Source organism: Myxocyprinus asiaticus, chromosome 40 (assembly GCF_019703515.2).
Source record: "Myxocyprinus asiaticus isolate MX2 ecotype Aquarium Trade chromosome 40, UBuf_Myxa_2, whole genome shotgun sequence".
In the NCBI taxonomy this organism is placed as follows: Eukaryota; Metazoa; Chordata; class Actinopteri; order Cypriniformes; family Catostomidae; genus Myxocyprinus; species Myxocyprinus asiaticus.
Genome location: NC_059383.1, coordinates 39,226,386 through 39,251,300, shown reverse-complemented (window position 1 = coordinate 39,251,300; position 24,915 = coordinate 39,226,386). Strand labels below are relative to the sequence as shown.

At 36.6% G+C, this 24,915-nt stretch overlaps 1 protein-coding gene and 1 long non-coding RNA gene across 2 annotated transcripts in view; one reads left to right on the top strand and one right to left on the bottom strand.

The window, feature by feature from the left end:
- The window catches only part of LOC127430882 (uncharacterized), a 26,252-nt gene extending 4,901 nt beyond the window's left edge, over positions 1-21,351 (top strand). The window contains exons 2-4 of the long non-coding RNA XR_007895505.1: positions 1-370; positions 10,092-10,127; positions 21,083-21,351. The exon at positions 1-370 is cut by the window's left edge and continues 831 nt beyond it. This is a non-coding gene — a long non-coding RNA (uncharacterized LOC127430882). The remainder of the gene's footprint in view (positions 371-10,091; positions 10,128-21,082) is intronic.
- LOC127430862 (sia-alpha-2,3-Gal-beta-1,4-GlcNAc-R:alpha 2,8-sialyltransferase-like) lies at positions 10,872-24,915 on the bottom strand. Its single transcript, XM_051680989.1, has 4 exons — positions 24,320-24,915; positions 21,030-21,149; positions 17,224-17,781; positions 10,872-12,434 (listed from the first exon to the last, which is right to left on the bottom strand). The coding sequence occupies exons 1-4, from the start codon at positions 24,481-24,483 to the stop codon at positions 12,152-12,154; spliced, it is 1,125 nt and encodes a 374-aa protein (XP_051536949.1). The 5' UTR covers positions 24,484-24,915; the 3' UTR covers positions 10,872-12,151.

Genomic DNA, 24,915 nt, shown 5'->3' with positions numbered 1-24,915 from the left:
AGAGCTGAATGGTAGTTCATCATGTTCATCAACACAAGAACGAAGAACCAGTAGAAACACCTGTCAATCAAAGATGACATCTCAGGTCATTTGTTGATTTAGAGCCACACTGACCCAGGGTCAGTTTTATATTTCTGACCATTATAGTAGTGGTGGGACTGAAGCTGTGTGAGCTGATCTTTGATCAGTGGGGGGAGGGGCAGGCCGCGGGTGGCCAGGCAGGTGCCAAAGGTCGCGGGCAGCGGGCGCCAGGTCTGGAGTATAACGGTCGGTCAGAAGCACGAAGCTGACACGAGCTAGCGTCCACCTCCAACTTCCAATGAGTTGACGACGTCGATTTGTGGTCAAAAAGAAAGCTGTTATTTGAGAGGTATGTTCATCTAATCTAACGTTTAATTTATCCCGAATTTCCATGTGAATGTGAAAACATTTTTTCATTGTTACAGTAGCTAGGTTTAAGAGTAAGCTAGACCCTACACCACATTCAGCATGTTATCTTTATATTGACATGAAATATGAAATGCCATGTTTTCTGATTTAATGATGGAGGTGTGTAAAGCGTTTTACAGATGTATATGTTCAACAGCTAAAGTTATATATATGGCTAACCTGTGTGTTTGTGCTGTGACTGTACTTTAAATCTTTACATGAGTTATTTATGAGCTCTTTATGTGTATTATTGGTCAGTCAGACCAATAAAATCTTCAAAGTTTTTATACCTTATTTGAAATTTTAAATATGCAGAGGCAGGGCAAATTGCACTTAAATGCCACAAATGATTTGACTATTTTATTTGGTAATATTCAAAGTAATTGAAGCTATCAGAACATGTGGAAAATAAACCTGAGTAGACACTGTAAACAGAGTTTTGTTTTTCACTGTATTCAGAGCTCAATCTGCAATTTTGGGGTTTCCAGACAGACACCTATAAGCCCTCGTAGCCAATTTCACACACTGATTTGTACCCAGTTTAACAATGTTTCTGCTGGACAGTGCAGTTATAGCTAATAAATGAATGAATAATTGATTGAATGATTGATTGAATTGCGCCTCAATCAGTTATCACCTGTACTTGTATCTTTTTATGATTATACACTATACCTGATGTTATACACAGATTAATTCTCTACAATGAGAATAGCTCTTAAAAATGTGTGACTGACTTTTCCTAAACAATTACTGATTTAAAAATGGATGTTATGTTAAAATAACCAGAGATTCCCAGAAACTGTAATAGGTTGAAATAGAACAGGAATAGAAAACTGTCAAATGTCAAAACAACAGTCTGATATTGAATACAAACAATTCAGTGAATGCTAACATGAGTTTAAGAATTCATTTATTCTACATGTGTCGATGCTGAAGCAAAGCAATGCGATATTTACACATTTTGATCATGTGCCATTCATAAAGGTTCTCCCGGTATCGCCACCCCACACTAGGTCTGTGCCCCATCTTGGCCACCCCAGTAAAAATGTCCTGGATACGCCACTGTGTGTGTGAACTCATAAATCAAAACTGAATGGTTTTTTGCAATATGGTATGATGACATGGGAAAGTTTGCATTTTGTATAATACATGTATTATTTTTTAAGGGAAGAAATATGAATTCTATCATTATTATCTTATATTATAGTTATAGTTTTATTAATTTAACAGAGTCTAAAAATGTCTCTTATAATGACAATTAAGAAAATGTGCAAAACCTTTTAAGAACAGAGAAAGGAAAGAGTTGGTGTGCTGGTTTCTTTTAATCCTCTCCAAATTGATTTTCTATTGATCTTCACACAAAAAACACAAAACGGCTGAAGTTTGCAGCACACAGATTAAATTATACTAAACAATTCTACCACTTTAACATGAAGAGTTGAGAGTCACACAAAGATGTTACTTACACGTCACAGGATCAACAGTGTTGTATGGTCTCAGGCCTATACAGGCAGAGAGAGAGAGAGAGAGAGAGAGAGCCGCATATAGACACAGTGTGCTGGTCAATATAGAGATCAATGCTTCTGCAAAACCATTTCAACTGTGCCAAATGCTTATAGGATCACAACATGCAACAGAGCATCTACACAACAAATTCCTCATAGATCCTCCATTAAAATGAATCCGAGACTGGGGCTAGTTGTCACACTTTTTACTCCAGTGAATATTTTCAGGATAGGTCTATTTTTGAAAAGCAATTTTGTGCATAGACATGCATCTTAAAGTCTTTTTGATAAAAAAACAAACAAAAAATCTATTGACCATATCCATGATAGCCACTATGGTTAGCCCAGGAGAATAGACACCACGGGGCATGTTGTCACAATATATGGGGTAAGATGTCACAGGCTTTTTAATGGTCTTTCAGTGAAATTAAAACAGTAAACAATTATGAAACTAATAATTAATGAAACAGCGAAAATATTATAGGCAACATACAAACATATCAATCCATTTTCATTTTTTTATTTATTTATTTTTGGCCAATAGAAACTGTAATTAATGTAAAATGACAATATATGCAGTAAAACACATGTGAAAACTTGCCCTGATCTGACTTTTAATGAAAAATAGCCAAGTCCTGCGAAAACTGTTAAACATCTACCGTCATTATTTAGTTTCCATTGCTTGAATGCATGTCAGTGTGATTTTATTGTTCGCTTGCTTGTTTACTCAACAGCTATTACAAAAATACTGTATGATGTTATTGGAATTTTTGTTTGGAGGATAGAATTTACTCAAATTATTTTATTTTAAAGGAATATTCCGGGTTCAATACAAGTTAAGCTCAATTAACAGCATTTGTGGCATAATGTCGATAATTATAAATAATGTGAAAATTTATTTTCTTTAAAAAAAGCAAAAATAGAGGTTGCATTGAGACACTTACAATGGAGGAGCCAATTTTTTGAGCATTTAAAGGCAGAAATATGCAGCTTATTATTTTATAAAAGTACTTACGTTAAATCTTCTGTAAAAAATTGTGTATGAATTCATCTGTAAAGTTGTTTAAATCGTCTTTTTTTTTTTTACGGCGGACTACTGCTCTAGGTGGATGAACTTAGTTATTTGACACTGAGTTACGTCGTCATGGCAACGAAGTTGTAAAATTGGCTATAACTTTCCACAGATGTGGTTAGTAAGTGATTTTATCACATTAAAATCATGTTAACACACATATTGTTTATGTCTTGTGTCTATACTTTTGAAACAGTGAGTATTTTAATGTTTACAGATTATTGACCCCATTGACTTCCATTGTAAGTGTCTCACTGGAACACACATTTGTGCTTTTATTAAAGAAAAGGTGGGATGAGTCTAATTATTATTATTATTATTATTTTTATGGTGGTAATCAACATTAATTCACAAATGCTGTCGATTGAACTTAACTTGTATTGATCCAGAATATTATTGTATTCAATATTTTTTAAATTGGTTATTGGTCTCAAATATGGTTATTTAGATATTGAGCCTACATGTGTCAACTTGTCCCGGTTTCCCCTATGATATTTTATAAATGTCCCTTGCAACAACAAAAGCAACCAATAAACTAAAATGATCTCTAAAGCAATAATAATTCACACACAGTTCATTGTGCATAAGTGGATATTTCTACATTTCTTCAAACAGTAAGTGAACAGTAAGAGACCCAGCTGAGAGGGCTATTTCATCATTCTGTTTAAACTCTGAGCCCTCTTTTTAGGCTCAATGGTCAAGGAAGGCACGTGCACAAATGCTGTGATTGCAGGAACTGCCTGGATACACTCCACGTTTACAAAACAACACAAAGTATAATGCATAAGATATTAACAGATGATATTGCTGTTTGCAAAATTGATTGAATGTTTTTGTGTTTTTGTCTTTAATGTTGTTTAATGAAAATGCGATTGCATGAATGTATGTATGAAGTACATTATTTGATATGCCATTATGACTTTAGAATATAAAAAATAATGTTTCCTTTAATGGTGATCAATGTGCTCTCTTCCTCAGCACATGGGTTATCAATAACAGACCACTTGTGTTGTTGTTTTAAATCATGTTTAGAAGTACTTGAAGGAAAGTCCACCCTAAATATCTACTGTGAAGTGTTCTTTAACGGTGAAGTATTGAACTGTTCCTCATAGAGATCACCATACAACCCTGATTTATGACAACTGTAAACTAGACATAGCCAAAATCTATTGCTTAAGGAATATTTCTGATGGCTATTAGATGGTCAATCAATTTTAAGTGCAGGACAATGTTGAGCAGAATTTTGCTTCTATTCATAGGATTGATTGTCACTCTCAAATAATATTATTTTCATTTAAATTGCAGCACAATTAAAACATTTGACATTTTTCAACATTTTGAGTTTAACTTGTTGTTGTAACCATTGTTTTGTTATTGGTTTCATAGTTTCATGTTTTGTAATGATTTAACATATGAACTGACATTTGTGACACAACTTGATTTGTGAAACTCACGTTTATTTGTCCATTCTCTCTGAAACATACGTTGTCATGGAAACATCAACAGGAACTTAGTTCTGCGTTTACAACCAAAGTGATCACTGATTTTAAAATAAGAAAATAACCCAAAATACCTCACATACACACTTCTCTATTCTTGAGTTTTGCTTTAATATCGTAAATGATTTTTTTGAAACCCAAAAATCTGATCTGACTTCTTACTGAGCATCTTACGATCGAAACACATTCAGACCATTGAAATAAAGACAGGTACAATCAAAAGAAGTCAGTATTGTTCAAATAACAGACGACATTAAACATTCAAGTGCCCAGAAAGATTTTCAGAGAGTCTCGGGTTCCATTTGTTTTTGAAAAGCTAAATTTCAGTGAAAAATAAATATACAGCCACCCAACAAACAATGTCTGTATGGAGCAGAGGCAAATGGAAAACAAAAAGTTTCAAAACATTCCCAGCATTCAGAAAGGGATATGTGTTTAAATAGGCTTTCTGAAACTGCAATGGAAAATACATCAAACTCTCTACTGGAAAAATAAAATAAAATAAAACGCATTACACTTCTTTACAGTACATGTATGCACAGGTGTGTGAATAAGAAATAAAGCAAATTTAGAAAAATATAGTATAATATAGAGTTGCATTGCTTAAAAAGGAAATATGGAGAAATACTATCAGTGTATGGACATTTACTCACTTTTTTATGCATTTGTTGCATTGCATGCAGAGACTATTGTATGTACTATTACTGTATTTATTTTTTTGGACAGACTTTATGTTAGGTGTCTTTAACTACTATGTACTTATGCATTTGATACAATGTACTTATTATGTATGTACATGTTGTTACATTGTACTTACATTTAATTACATCTGTAGTTACACTGTTAACCTTACCCGTAACCCTAAACCTAAACCTAACCCTGAACCATACCTCAAACTTTTGTGAGGATTTTTCAGAACAACATGTAGAAGAAGTAGAAGTACATTGTATTGTATGTATTTTAATATTAGTACATAGAAGTAAAAACACCTAATATAAAGCAGGACCATTTTTTGTTTCATTCTGGAAGGTGAAGTGTGTCATTTCTGCACCACTATTACCACCAAACAGAATTGCAAAAATAGTGACTGTTTTCATTGTTTCACGGTTGAGCCAGTGTTGCTGTGTCGGGCTGGTTGAGATGCTCTGATTTCGGGGAGATCAACCTACGAATGTCCAACTTATAACTGACTTTATAACGAGAAACTAACGAGAAAAAATGACATCCCAAACACAATCAAAACTTGCCTCGGGAAGAGAAATTTTGACTTTGCTAGAACTTTCAGAAGTCATTTGATAGACGTTTGTGAGTAAAGTTCTTTGGTAAATGTTATTATGTTGTGTGAACTCTTCTGGATGTGTTTGACTTGCTCAGAAAGCTTTTAACATTCATTCATTTTTGACATTTAACATAGTGTACATGGAGAAACATCGAAACAGAAATGTGCTTGCTAAATCACATTACTGTCAGTGATAAGCAGACAAATAAGTGAGACAGACTAATCATATTGGCAAGAGGGATCAGCAAAACTTTTTAAAGCTTCAGCATTTTGCCAATAGAGCTTCAGTAAGTAAGTACTGGAACATGTCCACTGTCTGAGCCAGTCAAATTGTCTGTTAATCATCTCAGCCAATCAATTTGTTAATCCGCTTGATCGTGCAAAACAAATTCGCATGTGTAAACGATTTTAGCAACATCTTACTGGTTGATGGATGAAGCCTTACCATTATTCATAGCTGATCACATTTTAAAGTTCATAATTTCTGCTGAATAGCTATAATACCTGAATATCGAAATACCTCCAGCAATCAAACATAACAAAACACACATTTATGCATTGTAATGTCTATGCATGACAAACGCATCAACCAGTAATTAGGAAATATCCAATCTTGTCGCATTGAAAATTCACAGTAATAGTATGAGATGGCAAAATCGTTAGAAATCATTCTAGCTGGTTCGCACAGAAACTTTTAACTTTTACTGTCATAGAGGAAAAATAAACAAACCAAACAAACAATGTTAGTACGATTTTTCCTAAGTTTAACCCCTAACCCAACCCCTAAACCTAACCATGATTTAAATGGCAAAATCACTTTTATTTACAAAAGAAGAAAGAGAAACATCAAGGTTTGGAAAGAGCGAGGGAAGCGTATTTCAGGTTATGGACATACATCAGTCATTTGTATTGCATAAATAAATATGGAACGAGTAACAAGGTAAAAAAGTGTTGGATGGGAGGCTAGCTCGAAATCAATGCCTGTATTGTATTAATTTGTAATTCTGTTTGTTGATTGGTTGGTCTGTATGGGAATAAAAGTCGTACCCTTTCATATGATCCAAGTCGTATGATGGAAATCTCTCCATGGAACTGGTTTGAATTTTTTGAGGCGTTTCATTGTTGCCGACGGATGGAGTTTCATATAAAAAGAATGATTTTAGTGTTGTGTCTACAGTAATGTGCTCTCTGCATTGTTTTTTAAAATTCTAAGATCTCAGAGCATGGCAACTCAATCCAAACACATCAGAGAAGCCATAAACAAACAACTCTAAGAATAATCTTTATCGATGTATATAGTGTTTATATATTACAGTTGAAGTCAGAAGTTTACATACACCTTAGCCAAATACATTTAAACTCGTTTTCACAATTCCTGACATTTAATAGTAGAAAACATTCCCTGTCTTAGGTCAGTTAGGATCACTGCTTTATTTTAAGAATGTGAAATGTCAGAATAATAGTAGAGAGAATGATTATTTTCAGCTTTTATTACATTCATCACATTCCCAGTGGGTCAGAAGTTTACCTACACTTTATTAGTATTTGGTAGCATTGCCTTTAAACTTGGGTCAAATGTTTTGGGTATCCTTCCACAAGCTTCTTACAATAAGTTGCTGGAATTTTGTCACATTCCTCCAGACAGAACTGGTGTAACTGAGTCAGGTTTGTAGGCCTCCTTGCTCGCACACACTTTTTCAGTTCGGATTGAGGTCAGGGCTTTGTGATGGCCACTCCAATACCTTGACTTTGTTGTCCTTAAGCCATTTTGCCACAACTTTGGAGGTATACTTGGGGTCACTGTCCATTTGGAAGACCCATTTGCCACCGAGCTTTAACTTCCTGTCTGATGTCTTGAGATGTTGCTTTAATATATCCACATAATTTTCCTTCCTCATGATGCCATCTATTTTGTGAATTGCACCAGTCCCTCCTGCAGCAAAGCACCCCCACAACATGATGCTGCCACCCTCATGCTTCACAGTTGGGATGATATTCTTCGGCTTGCAAGCCTCACCCTTTTTCCTCCAAACATAACGATGGTCGTTATGGCCAAACAGTTAAATTTTTGTTTCATTAGACCAGAGGACATTTCTCCAAAGACTAAGATCTTTGTCCTCATGTGCACTTACATACTGTAGTCTGGCTTTTTTATGGTGGTTTTGGAGCAGTGGCTTCTTCGTTGCAGAGCAGCCTTTCAGGTTATGTCGACATAGGACTCGTTTTCCTGTGGATATAGATACTTGTCTACCTGTTTCCTCCAGCATCTTCACAAGATCCTTTGCTGTTGTTCTGGGACTGATTTGCACTTTTCACACCAAACTACATTCATCACTAGGAGACAGAATGCGTCTCCTTCCTGAGCGGTATGATGGCTGTGTGGTCCCATGGTGTTTATACTTGTGTACTATTGTATGTACAGATAAACATGGTACCTTCAGGTGTTTGGATATTTGCTCCCAAGGATGAACCAGAATTGTGGAGGTCCACAAATAGTTTTTCAGAGGTTTTGGCTGATTTCTTTTGATTTTCCTGTGATGTCAAGCAGGGGCGGTACTAGGGTTAGTGGACATTCGGGGCTTACCCCAGACCTCTGTGGATATGGGGCCATACTTTGATGTAATATCAGAATATAATACACTTTATGATAAAAACCTGAATACATCTATGATGTGTCATTTATATAGTAAACTAAAGAAGTCACATTAACATTTGTCTCAATTGCATGCTTTTATCACCTATACTTTAAAACGAGATTTTAAAAAGTAGTTTGACACACATTGTGTACGGCTGTATACAGTTTTCATTGATTCGTCAGGTGCTTCAGTTAATTTACAAGAAAGCTGGTTGTAAACAGGCAAAATAGGCACTAGAGATGAAAAATAATAGTTAGATCGCCTAAAGTTTGCTCTGTTTAATGTATCGTGTCTTAATAAAGAGTTTTGCAAACACGCAAATGTCCTGGCTCGTGACTTTAAAGTTAGCAAATTCCTCAAATACACCTGTATATATTACTTCTTGTTTTCAGGGTTATACATCTAAATATTTGGTACTTAACTGCATCTGGATGGACCAACTAAACACAGTACACAGCCGCAATCTTGTGCCTCAAACTCTCTTCTTGCATGTGCACACAAAGGTTACATGAGAGCTGGAAAGCAGCTGCCAACAAGAGAGCTCATGGTTACTGAATTGAGTCTGTATTTGGTGTTGTCAATACCATAGAAAGACAGGAATCATTCATTTATATACAGTATATTACCCTAACATATAAAATGTAATATGTTTTCATATCAACTTGATACCCAAGAACTGGTACTTATGACGTTACTACAAAAAGGTGATCAAAACATTCAAGGCTTTATGGAAAACATTCGTGGCTTAAGCCCCGGTAGCCCAGCCCTGGAGCCACCCATGATGTCAAGCAAAGAGGCACTGAGTTTGAAGGTAGGCCTTAAAATACATCCACAGGTACACCTCCAATTCAGTACACCTCCTATCAGAAGCTAATTGGCTAATAAAAAAAAGCTTACAAGCTCTTAAAGCTTGACATCATTTTCTGGAATTTTCCAAGCTGCTTAAAGGCACAGTTAACTTAGTGTATGTAAACTTCTGACCCACTGCAATTGTGATATAGTCAAATAAAAGTGAAACAATCGGCCTGTAAACAGTTGTTGGAAAAATTACGTGTGTCATGCACAAAGTAGATGTCCTAAACGACTTTCCAAAACTATAGTTTGCTAATATTAAATCTGTGGAGTGCTTAAAAAATTAGTTTTAATGACTTCAGCCTAAGTCTATGTAAACTTCTGACTACAACTGTATATATTGATACATTTACATATAAACTATTTAGGGTACTTTAATAACAGAAGGTTAAGGTTAAAAGAGAACATCTTGACATGACCTGGTTTTTGCAAACTGAATACGACTCTACTTTTCTAAGGAAACGCTGCGTGCACACACACACACACACACACACACACACACACACACACACACAGTAACAAACAAACAAACAATAAGCATGTGTCAATGGCAAACTCACATGCTCATAATGTGCACACATTCTTGTATTTATTTGTGAACATATAATGACACATTTGCCCCAATAAATGGACATGAACAAACCCTACACTGTGAAAAAAACAAAAACATTTTTAATCAATATTTTTATAAGATTTGTAAGAATCTAAACAACCCTAGAACACAAAAGAAGTTGTGAGATATTTAGAGGAAAAAAGATGCAATGAAAGTAATTGGTGAGTGATGCTAACATTCTGCCTAACATCTTTTGTGATCCACAGAAGAAAGAAAGTTATACCATTTGGAACAGCATGAGGGTGAGTAAATGATGACAGATTTTCCATTTTTGGATGCACTATCCCTTTAAGCATATTGAGATATGTTTACTGGAAAACAAGACAAAATACTGATTGCAGTGTAACAGCCCTTGGCCCAAAATTTACAACTCATTACTTAAATAATATTTTTGATTGATAAGTAAACATTGATAATTTTGAAGCCCTCTGAAAGCTCACCAGCCAATCACTACTGGCTTCATATTGATACACTCAGAGTGATTGACACACGTTGTGTCCAGTTGTAATTCAATGTTACACCTGAATGCCCAGAGTCTATAGAGCGCAACCGTTTTTGTTCCGGAAGTAAAAAGGAATGTCATTTTTTTCCATATGGGAACTGATTACTAACATTATAATATACTAACTAATAAACCTTTAAAGACAGACCAACTGTGAGCTCCAAGGTTGTTAATCAATGGTATATGCTTCTGTTGAAGCATATGACTGCGGTATTTCAACTTCATTTAACAAAAAAGTGTAATAGCAGATTTTTTTTGGATGAAGAACTACACTACCCATAATCCTCAACAGAGATCCACCAATCAGAGATCCACGGCCAACAATGTGTGCCAAAAGAGCTCTTTAGATTGGCTATACTCTCAAACTACTTATATATATATATATATATATATATATATATATATATATATATATATATATATATAGCTATATATATATAGCTGAATATTTTGAAACCAAATTTTAAAGATATTGTTTCTTCTAATCACAACTTTAATTCAATAGTTTCACATATTTCTATAATTTTTAATTCGAGTACATAATTCGCAATGCTTCATGGGATTGTAGTTCATTCCCTTATTAAAGAAGTTAAGTACAGTCTTGCATTTTGTCTGATTTTCAAATACTTTTTGTGTATACTTTTTAAGTTTGTGATGTTGTGATTCACCTTGGAGCTGGTTGCTTTGGGTCATAGCTTACGACTGTTTTATGAAGGATTTTATTAAACACCAATGGAAAAAAATCGATGGGAAAAATACTTCCGGAACCAATACAGCTGTAAAAGCGGGCAGGCACTGTTACGCTCAGTACAATCTGAGGGATTGGTACACATTGTGTCCAATTGTAATTCAGCGATCTGATTAGAATTTCAAGAGCCTACTAACTAACGACATCTGTTTAAATCCAATACTTCAACAATAAAACCAAGTAGACCAACCTAAACTGTCTTTAGACAGCAGAAAATGAGCGTAGTGTCTTCTTTGTCCTTTTGTATTGTTTTTATGGAATTGTGACTATTTACAAAACTAGATTTTTACATTTTATTTTGAAAATGTGAGTGGCACTTGCACAAGTTGCTGCCAAGATGCTGGGCATTGCTGTACGGTTGCTAAGATGTTCTAAGTGGTTTTTAGCGTGTTGCACTTCACTCGCTTTTCTGGTCCAAGTCAAAAGAGCCCACAGCCAATTCTGGGTAATATTTTGGTCTCTATACATGGCTCAAATACATGGCTTATTTTATTGTCCAACCAACTGATCTCATAGTAAAGTAATCATTCATATCTTCAGCACAAACACTGCAGGACCACTTACACACTGAACGTTTAATACTTAGTGTTAGAGGTTTGTTCAAATCACTAACACTGAATATAAGCAATAGTTATTCAATTAAAGGATTATGGCTAAAAGTTGTCATACATTCTCATAGATATTAAATTATTTCTTTGATAAACAGTATATATATTGTGTAATATTTGCATTCTATTCTGGCTATATTGTAATATAATAAATTTGTATAAGCCTTATGATATATTAAATTGATTTGATATAAGCTTTGAGCACATAGAACTCTCTTATATATCACTGATGTCATCAATACTCACACAACCATTAATATCAGTATTTACCAATAACACTACTGAGCTCAACGTCGATAGTTGCAGAAATAAAATCGACGCCACCCCCAAATCCTGACAAACGTCCATTAGCAAAACCAAGCAACCCTGAATTCTGACCGCTGACCCCTTGGCCCTGACCTTTGCCCTCTAGGCGCAGTGGGAGAGGCTGAGTTTCAGGACGCCTTCCGTGTGCATTTTGAAGAGCAGTTTGAACTCGGTGGGCAGCTGGTGCGACTCTTGCCACTTGGTGGTGAACTTGGTGCCTTTCTTGTCGTAGTAATGATACGGCAGCTCTTTCCCCGTGTTTGGGTCCCAGCCGAAGGGCCAGAAGCCGTACAGATGGACCTGATCACACAGAGACGAGGCCAGGGTGAACATCAGTATACCGGTGCTCAAACGCTTCGGCGACAGCTGCTTGGTTTTCCAATACCTGCAGACGGACGACAGAGGACATTTCTGTTTGATTACATTTTAATGTTTGTAACAGGAGATGAAAATGTCATTTTTAGTCTTTCTGGTTTTTTATTACTATTTAAACAAGCATGCAGAAACCTTATGAACAGATCTTTTCATATTTCGAGATGCAGTAAATTGGAAATAGGATTATCAAAATCAATAGGTGTGTATCAGCAGACAAAGGCTTCAATTCTGTTGGCTGGTCGGCGAGCATTTGGGTGAATTTCACCAAACCTTTTATTTTTTTTATTGCATTACAGTAACGGGAATTTCGGAAAATGTGTTTAATCGGCATGAAAACAATGGCACAAAGCGCACAGTTTTAAAGATTCCATAAAAGTGCTGTTTTCTTCCCTGTGTTGACGTCTTTCCTATCGAACCACGAAGTTAGAGAGAGACATATTGACATGTCGTCCCTTTGTTCTTTCAGAAAGCCAATAGCCTTTAGTTTACATCACAGGAGTGAACCATGTTTTGCTACTTGCTATTACAAGTCAGAAGCAGGTGGTATTAGGGGAAGGGACATTCTCATTCCTGACAACATTTCATTAAAGACTTCTCTAAGCAGGAGATGATGTCATCAATGGTTTTTGGTCCAAGTTCCTGGAAGATAATGCTCTTAAAGTTTATTTAGCATACATTTAGGATTACACCACAATATAGATGTGAGCATCAAATCTAATATATAGGGATTTTCTTACACAACTCCAATTTCTTATAATTTTCTGTTTTTAATTTGGGGTGAAATGTGACACCCATTTAGGCGGCCATTTATATCCATTTGCACAACAACAGCAAACACAATCTTTCCATATGAGCTGATCTCAGTACAGTACGATCTGCTGTACACCTCAAATTAACCGTTGCACATCTACCATGAAAATATCATGTTTTTTTGGATATGTACTTTGGCAATACCATGTTTCTGCACACATACTATAGGAATACCATGTTTTTTATGAACATCTACCATAGTGATACCATTATTTTGGATATGTACCTTGGTAATACTATGTTTTTTGCACACATACTATGGTAATACCATGATGTTTTGTACATGTACCATGGTAATATCATGATTTTTGTATATGTACTATGGGAACATCATATTTTTTGCCTATGTACTATGGTTGTACCATGTTTTTTTGCACTCATACTATGGTAATACCATATTTTTTGTACATGTACTATGGTAATACAAATTTATTTTGCACATGTACCAAGGTAATACCATGTTTTGGATATGTTCTATGGTAATACCCTATTTTTGCACACATACTTGGTAATACCATGTTTTTTGCACATGTACTATGGTAATACCAGGTTTTTATCTTGGTATTATCTTTCCTGCAAAAACTATGACTAAAAACTTCCAACACAAATGTCCATGCTCATGTGCTCACGAAATAAGACAAATGTGTTTATATTGCATGTTTTCAGTAAATGGCAGTAAACCAGAGCACATTAAACTGTTGTTGCCCATAAACCCCCAGGCAACAAAACTTGTGTACCTCACCTAAAGTGGCAAATGTGTTTGCAGGAAAAATGTGACATGGAAAAACAAAAAAAAACCAACACAACTGTGAAGGTCAGTAGCCTTGTGTACGCGTGTGTGTATGTGTGTGTGTGTGTGTGTGTGTGTGTGTTCAGCGACGTTCTGCTCTTGGGTCTGGCACTAGAGTTTTGCTCAGAGCAAGGTTAGTTCAACGACCCAAAGAGAGAGAGAGAGAGAGAGAGAGAGAGAGAGAGAGAGAGAGAGAGAGAGAGACTGGCTACTCCAAAACACAGTGAACTGCCTTCTAAGGCCACATCCTCAATAATTAATTTTCGTTTGAAAACTCTGTTTTCTGTTTCCTAACATCATAGTTTTCCCAAGTATGCAGTAGTGGAGAGCATTTTCAAAGCGTCCCGTTTTCGGTGGAGGAAAACTCTATTCTAGTGTGGGGTTGCCAACTTTTCGGCATGCTAATACAGGACACGTGTGGTGCAAACGTAGCAAAATTTGTTCAAATGACGAGGTCTAAGGTAGCGTCCAAACTGAAAAGGAACCTCATAAATGAATGATTTGGAAAGCAGCTATTTTCTATAGATACAAGCGGTATGAAAGTACAGCTTCTATCTACTTGAATGGGGAAAGACCGAAATCTCCAAAACGGTTGGTCGAGATTACGATCAAAGAACATATTTCAAATCATCGATCAAATCTGACAACAATTACAGTATATCATAAGTTGTGCTATTGTTCAGGCTGGTTCAGCTAATGTGCATGCACGTTCTCAAGTTCACTGACAGGCGATGTCTGTATCTAAAAGGTTATTGTCTCTTTTACCTGAAAGGCGGGACATCCACCATATTGGGCGTTCCAATTTCTCCCATTCATTTTAATACAAGGATATATGCTTTAGAATTTGGCCAAAACAAGGTATCTTATCAGGCAGCATAAAGTTGCTGCCACCCTTTAGAACCGTCAAGAGCATGTCTATGCTGTTTTGTTTGGCAGTGACTATGTGTACAGCTTTTGTTTGTGTATGGATGTTGGTGCATTTCCTGTACAATATGCTTCCATGTGTTTAAACTGAACATCCATTAAAGCTTCTTATGGAGCCCGTTAGCCTCTTACAGGGTTAATTCTGTCAAGTCGGAGCAGAACGGACTGTGTTTAATGGGATTGCGGAAGATTACAGGACAACAGATCACTTTTAATGGTTTGATGGGTTAAAATCCAGTACAGACACATCAACTCTCTCTCACTGTGTTCACTAAGAGTGGCTCTCATAACCTCATCTTTTACTTCCCTTTAACATTCTTTATCTCCCTTAAAACTACACTTCATATATTGCTCCAGTCAGGCAACAGTGAGGTAGAGTGATAGTATCAGGTGGTATTACCATGGTACTCCAATATGGTACTAAATGGCTACCATATACATATACCATGCTATTTGTAACTTTAAAGAATACTATGGTACATGTCCAAAAAAACATGCTATTGTATCATGGTACTTTTTGTTAGTAATATTAACATATTTGACTAAAAATGGAATTAAAAACCTATGAAAAATTGCAAACACAAACTATATATTTACATGAGGTTATTTGGTCAGTGCATTCAATATCTGGAGATGTTTTTAGGATGGTTTGTTTCTCACTAAAGTGAGCAGTTCTGTTTCAGAGTAACTATCAAGGGCTGAACTAAATTGATACTGTGAGATTGCGCCATGTATTTGCTACTGCGAAATACAGCAAGATTCTGTTGGCAGAATTTGGTAATAACATGTTTATTACACATGTACCATAATATTAAAATTTTTCTGCACATCTACCAAGATAACTCCATGTTTTTGCCCACATTCTATGGGAATACTTTTTTTAAGCACTTAATCCATGGTAACACATTGTTTTTTGCACATTTCCAATGGTAATACCATATTTATTACACATGTGCCATAGTAATAACATGTTTTCTGCACAACTAACATGTTAATGCCATGCGTTTTTGCACACATACTATGGTCATTCATGTTTATTACACATGTACCATAGTAATAACATGTTTTCTGCACATCTAACATGTTAATACCATGTGTTTTCAGCACATATACTATGGTAATACCATGTTTTTTGCACATGCACCATCGTAATAACATGTTTTCTGCACATCTACCCTGTTAATACCATGTTTCTGCACACATACTATTGTCATTCATGTTTATTACACATGTACCATAGTAATAACATGTTTTTGGCACATCTAACATGTTAATACCATGTGTTTTCAGCACATATACTATGGTAAAACCATTATATTTTGCACATGTACTATGGTAATTCCATGTTTATTACACATGCACCATCATAATAACATGTTTTCTGCACATCTAACATGTTAATGCCATGCGTTTTTGCACACATACTATGGTCATTCATGTTTATTACACATGTACCATAGTAATAACATGTTTTCTGCACATCTACCCTGTTAATACCATGTTTTTGCACACATACTATGGTCATTCATGTTTATTACACATGTACCATAGTAATAACATGTTTTCTGCACATCTACCCTGTTAATACCATGTTTTTGCACACATACTATGGTCATTCATGTTTATTACACATGTACCATAGTAATAACATGTTTTCTGGCACACCTAACATGTTAATACCATGTGTTTTCAGCACATATACTATGGTAAAACCATTATATTTTGCACATGTACTATGGTAATTCCATGTTTATTACACATGCACCATCATAATAACATGTTTTCTGCACATCTAACATGTTAATACCATGTGTTTTCAGCACATCTACCATGTTAATACCATGTTTTTGCACACATACTATTGTCATTCATATTTATTACACATGTACCATAGCAATAACATGTTTTCGGCACATCTAACATGTTAATACCATGTAATTTCAGCACATACACTATGGTAAACCATGATCTTTTGCACATGTACCATAATAATAAGATGTTTTCTGCACTTCTACCATGTTAATACCACATTTTTTGCACATGCACTATGGTAATTCCATGTTTATTACACATGTACCATAATAATAACATGCTTTCTGCACTTCTACTATGGTAAATCTATGTTTTTGCACATACTATGGTAAAGCCATTTTTGGGCATGCACTATGGTAGTATCATGCTTTTGGGACATGTAATATGATAATACCATGTTTTTTGTTTTTTTTACATGTATCATGGTATTGCCATTGACAGCCAGATGTCTGAATGCTCTTACCTGTTCACATACTGCATAATGTTTCCCGGCCAGGCTAACTGCACTTTGAGCTGACCCTTGTGCTCTACGAAGAAGTCTACGAGCGTGCGTGTGACAGTGGCTGACGTGTGGAAGAAAAATGCAGGAATCCAAAGTATAGCTCCATCTAGTTTCTTCAAACTCAAGAAGAAATTATTCCTGTCTTGGATGGTCAGGAGGTTGTTGTAGTATTTCTCCAGAATGCTGGGGTTGAAGGTCGTGAGGTTGGTCCGACGCCCCACGTCTCTACGGAAGACTTCGGTGGGCGCGAAGTTGCAGCGGAAGACAAAGTCATACTTGTCGATATCAGGACCGCAGCGGCTGCCGGTGAGAATTCCACTGTTACCTACAACAGCACAGGTGTTGTAGCGCTTGTTGAGGACGGGTGAAGAGTCTGGAAGCAGAGACCTTAGGTTCTCACCGATGGAGAAGACGTATTTGTGACTGGAATAGTCGTAGTGCATTAACTGACCCACACGTACGCTGCTCTTGGTCAGGGTGAAGTTGTGCTGTACGTCGATGTATTGGGCGATCTCTTTACTAGAAGCAGATCAGAAGGCAGATGCAACAATATCAGAATGAGACAAAATCAGAGCGAATCAAACTGAACACAACCACAGAATTAGCAATAGCATTGGGATTTGAAAATTATTTAATACAGTTTCAAATTTCTACCTATTTGTGTACTTAATCCCATATTTTTGCACATGTACCATGGTGAGGTCATGTTTTTGCACATTTACAATAGTAACACCATGTTTTTGCACTTTATCTTTGTAATACCATGTTTTTTTGGCCATGCACAATTGTAATACCATGTTTCCGCACATATGCCATGGTAATGCCATGTTTTTGCACATTTACCATGGTTTATACATGCGTTTTGCAGACATACCTTGTCAATATAATATTTTATACACATGTACCTTGGTAATTAATTTTTTGCACATTTACCATGGTAATGCCATATTTTTTTGTTTTTTTTTTGCACATTTACCATGGTAATGCCATGTTTTTTTGCACTTTTACCATGGTTATATCATGCTTTTGGCACATGTACAATGGTAATACCATGTTTTTGTACAGGTACCTTGTTAATACCATGTTTTTACACATGTACCATGGTAATGTCATGTTTTTATTTTTTTTTGCACTTTTACCATGGTTATGTCATGCTTTTGGCACATGTACTTTGGAAATACCATGTTTTTTGCACATATACCATGGTAATGCCATGTTTTTGTCATGATCCTGCCATGTAGATCTTGTGTTATTCTTGTTTTGGCAGGGTCGTGACAGTTTCCTTTACCCAGCTCTCAGATTGTCCCATGTGCTGGTGTTTTCTTCTCTCCCTCGTGTTTCCCCAGGTGCTGCTCAGCAGCGCAGTCAGCGTTGCCATGGTAATGCCATGTTTTTGTACATGTACCATGGTAATACCATGTTTTTTGCACATTTACCAAGGTAATGTCATGTTTTTGTACATGTACTATGGTAATACCATGCTTTTTGCACATGCACCTTGGTAATACCATGTTTTTTGCACATGCACCTTTGTAATACCATATTTTTTGCACATGTACTATGGTAATACCATGTTTTTTGCACATGCACCTTTGTAATACCATGTTTTTTGCACATGTACTATGGTAATACCATGTTTTTGGCACACGTACTATGGTAATACCATGTTTTTGGCACAAGTACTATGGTAATACCATGCTTTTTGCACATGCACCTTGGTAATACCATGTTTTTTGTACATGTACCATGGTAATATCAAATTTTTTGCACATGTACTATGGTAATACCATGTTTTTTGCACATGCACCTTTGTAATACCATATTTTTTGCACATGTACTATGGTAATACCATGTTTTTTGCACATGCACCTTTGTAATACCATATTTTTTGCACATGTACTATGGTAATACCATGTTTTTGGCACACGTACTATGGTAATACCATGTTTTTGGCACAAGTACTATGGTAATACCATGCTTTTTGCACATGCACCTTGGTAATACCATGTTTTTTGCACATGTACTATGGTAATACCATGTTTTTGGCACACGTACTATGGTAATACCATGCTTTTTGCACATGTACCTTGGTAATACCATGTTTTTTGCACATGTACTATGGTAATATCATGGTTTTTTTGCACTTTTACCATGGTTATGTCATGCTTTTGGCACATGTACTTTGGAAATACCATGTTTTTTGCACATGCACCTTTGTAATACCATGTTTTTTGCACATGTACTATGGTAATGCCATGTTTTTGGCACACGTACTATGGTAATACCATGTTTTTGGCACAAGTACTATGGTAATACCATGCTTTTTGCACATGCGCCTTGGTAATACCATGTTTTTTTGTACATGTACCATGGTAATATCATGTTTTTGGCACACGTACTATGGTAATACCATGTTTTTGGCACACGTACTATGGTAATATCATGTTTTTTGCACATGTACTATGGTAATACCATGCTTTTTGCACATGCACCTTGGTAATACCATGTTTTTTGTACATGTACCATGGTAATATCATGTTTTTTGCACATGTACTATGGTAATACCATGCTTTTTGCACATGTACCTTGGTAATACCATGTTTTTTTGTACATGTACCATGGTAATATCATGTTTTTGGCACACGTACTATGGTAATACCATGTTTTTGGCACAAGTACTATGGTAATACCATGCTTTTTGCACATGCACCTTGGTAATACCATGTTTTTTGTACATGTACCATGGTAATATCATGTTTTTTGCACATGTACTATGGTAATACCATGTTTTTGGCACAAGTACTATGGTAATACCATGTTTTTGGCACAAGTACTATGGTAATACCATGTTTTTGGCACAAGTACTATGGTAATATCATGTTTTTTGCACATGTACTATGGTAATACCATGTTTTTGGCACACGTACTATGGTAATACCATATTTTTGGCACAAGTACTATGGTAATATCATGTTTTTTGCACATGTACTATGGTAATATCATGTTTTTGGCACACGTACTATGGTAATACCATGTTTTTGGCACAAGTACTATAGTAATACCATGCTTTTTGCACATGTACCTTGGTAATACCTTGTTTTTTTGTACATGTACCATGGTAATACCATGTTTTTGGCACAAGTACTATGGTAATACCATGCTTTTTGCACATGCACCTTGGTAATACCATGTTTTTTTGTACATGTACCATGGTAATATCATGTTTTTGGCACGCGTACTATGGTAATACCATGTTTTTGGCACAAGTACTATGGTAATACCATGCTTTTTGCACATGTACTATGGTAATACCATGTTTTTGACACACGTACTATGGTAATACCATGTTTTTTGCACACGTACTATGGTAATATCATGGTTTTTTTACACTTTTACCATGGTTATGTCATGCTTTTGGCACATGTACTTTGGAAATATCATGTTTTTTGCACATGCACCTTTGTAATACCATATTTTTTGCACATGTACTATGGTAATGCCATGTTTTTTTGCACATGCACCTTTGTAATACCATGTTTTTGGCACACGTACTATGGTAATACCATGTTTTTGGCACAAGTACTATGGTAATACCATGCTTTTTGCACATGCACCTTTGTAATATCATGTTTTTTGCACATGTACTATGGTAATACCATGTATTGTTGTCAAAATAAGAGCTTTCTCATTATTCAGAAACTCTACATCTAAGATTAAAATAACCATATCTTCACTATTGGCAGTTTGCTCATGTACGTGATGTTCACCTTTGCTCTAAATAAGCAGTCTTGTTAAACCTCCAATTGTCGGACTCTTGCAGATTCTCGTTGAGCGCGTCATTCAGCGACGTGAATGCTGGATCCAGGAACTTCATTGCCAGCTGGGACCTGACGGGAAGATGGACAGATAGAGGAAATGAGGCACAGAAAAAAGACAAGCAATGTTTCTGTTCCACTTCACAGGAAGGCCCGGTCCTGATGTCCTGCTGATGGCAGTGCAGCTGAAAGTGCTTCCAATCAATTCTGACCCATCCAGCCCCCTGTCAGTCACCCCCTGCCTGAAGCGCTCAATGCCTACTCTAATTAAACAGCCTCTTTTAGAGTCAACGCCTGCTCGTTTTCTCACTCTCATTTGTTAAAGCTTGTTCCGTTACATTAACAAAGTTATCTGAGTCTGGGTTACTGCATCCGAGGTCAAAGTGTGTGTTGGGTTACAGGATAGATACAGCTCAAGTCACAGAATATAACAGAGACACTCAACCAATTCATGGACTGACTTATCAATCAGTTTTCAATCAAACTTGTCTGGCTGATGTCAGATATATCTGGGTTTTGGTAGATTTAGCATTTTTACACTCAGCCCAATCATAAAATTGAATGCTGAGTTAATGTGGCAAAAGTTCAGATGACTTATAGCTAACTAATCGGTAAAGTAAACCCGTCGAGCTGAATAACATATGGTCATCCCCCACCGAAGCCAACCCTCACTTTACGCAAGAGCACTTCTGATCAAAATATCTTCGGCTATGTAACCTTGGCTGGGCTGAAAGCGTTCCGATTACTGACTGAAATGAAACGGCCACGAGTGTAAATCAGGACCAAGGACAGCGCTCACAGTCTCCAGTCGAGAACCAGACTTTACTGGCAAGATACTTAAGTTTCATATAAACATATATATTCAGTAAATATATATATATATATATATATATATATATATATATATATATATATATATATATATATATATATATATATATATAAATATAATGTATTTACATAAATACGTAATACAAAGGAACATCATGCAGTTTTTAAATTATATGCTTGAACATATACTTGAACTTCTAATACTTAAGTTTTGCAATCACACACACACACACATACACACACACACACACACAAACACACACACACACACACACACACACACATACTCACAAACACACACACACACACACACACACACACATGTTGGTGCAGCTATCATTATGAGGACTCTCCATAGACATAATGATTTTTATACTGTACAAACTATAGATTCTATCCCCTAACCCTAACCCTACCCCTAAACCTAACCCTCACAAAAAACTTTCTGCATTTTTACATTTTCAATAAAACATCGTTTAGTATGTTTAAGTGATTTAAATTATGGAGACACTAGAAATGTCCTCATAAACTACATTTATAGACTAATACCCTTGTAATTACCAGTTTGTAACCTAAAAAAAAGTCCTCGTAAACCTCCCAAACCCGCCCACACACACAACCACACACACACACTCACACACACACACAAACACTCACAAACACACAAACACACACACACGTACAAACACACGTACAAACACACGCACACACATACGCATACACACACACACACAAACACACACAAACACTCACAAACACACACAAACACACACACACAAACACACACACTCACAAATACACACACGCACAAACACTCACACACACACACTCACAAACACACACACACACAAAAACACACAAACATACACACACACACACACACAAACACACACACACTAACACACACACATGCACAAACACACACACACACATGCACAAACACACTCACACACACTAACACACACACACACACAAACACACACACACACGCACAAACACACTCACACACACAAACACACACACACGCACAAACACACACACACACACACAAACACACACAAACATACACACACACACACACACACAAACATGCATAAACACACACACAAACACACACAAACACTCACAAACACACACAAACACACACACACACAAACACACACACACACACACACAAACACACCCACACACACACAAACACTCACAAACACACACACACACAAACACACACACACACAAACACACACACACACAAACACACACACAAACACACACAAATACATACACACACACACATATACATAAAAACAAACACACACACACACACGCACAAACACACACACACGCACAAACACACACATGCACACAAACACACACACGCACAAACACACACACACACACACACACAAACACACATGCACAAACACACACACATGCACAAACACACACACACAAACACACACACACACACACAAACACACACACAAACACACACATACACAAACACACAAACACACACAAACACAGACGTACAAACACACACACACGTACAAACACACACACACAAACACACACAAACACACACACACGCATACACAAACACACACACACACACACACACAAACACACACACACACACACACGTACAAACACACAAACAAACACACACACAAACACACACACACGCACAAACACACACACACACAAACACACACACGCACAAACACACGTACAAACACACACACACACACACAAACACACACAAACACTCACAAACACACACAAACACTCACACATACAAACACACACACTCACAAATACACACACGCACAAACACACTCACACACACACACACACTCACAAACACACACACACACACACACATACACACACATAAACATACATACACACACACACACATAAACATACAGTACATACACTCACACATACACACACACACAAACACTACACAAATACACACACATACACACACTCACACACACACACACACACACACACAGTATATATATAATTTAATACAATAATGGAATAAAATTGACTAGGGAAGAATAGCTTAGAATAGAAAGACACAGCCAGCTGTTTCTGTTAAGAAATCATTACTCTGCGAAATATGAGAACGTAGGTTAGCTCAGGTTCATAATCTGGGACTGAACTGCGCATGCGCACAGAGATATGACAGAAGGACAAGAGGCCTTTCCAAAAATCACTGTAAATCATTCCGAGTGATATAACATGATTACATTACACCACACACACTCATTCACCAACATGTAGGCCTATATGTTCAGACATGCACACAAAAAACGCTTTCCCTCTAGTATTACAGACATAAACACCTACATTATGCCATTATTCATGAACACCTATATATAAATCACACGTTTACTTACCGAAACCCCGCATGAAACATGTACATCCGCGGGCCGCCGGCGTTGGCGTATTTCGGGGCGGTGAAGATGAAATCTTTCTTTATGGACACGTAACTGATGAGTGATAAAATGAGTAAAGCGACGCTGAACATCACCAGACCCAAAACACTGACCAACCGAACCATCTCAGCCCGCAACACACGCGATTTACACACGGAGAACAGACATGATGAACGTGCGCGGCATCATTTCAGATGATGATCAGAGATGCTCCGGTCTCTCATCAGCACCAGCCGCAGCCATGATTGATCTCTGTCTAATATCTGCGTTCAGGTTAAAACATCGCCGGCCACATTCAGTCTGTTTCTGTCTAATGCATCGACACAAGTTGATATTTAAAGGAGACTCGACCCTTTTCAGAGAAATGCAAGAAATAAACAAGTGAGCGCAGACGGATGTGCAGGAGTCTCGCGGACACTAAAGGGTTACACGCGGATTATCCTGTTCACTGCAAACACACATAAATCTGTAACATCCTCATGACAACAACAAAACAGATTTTGCCACTGAGACTCATGTAGGCTAAATAATTACAGTGTTTGTGGATAAGAAACTAT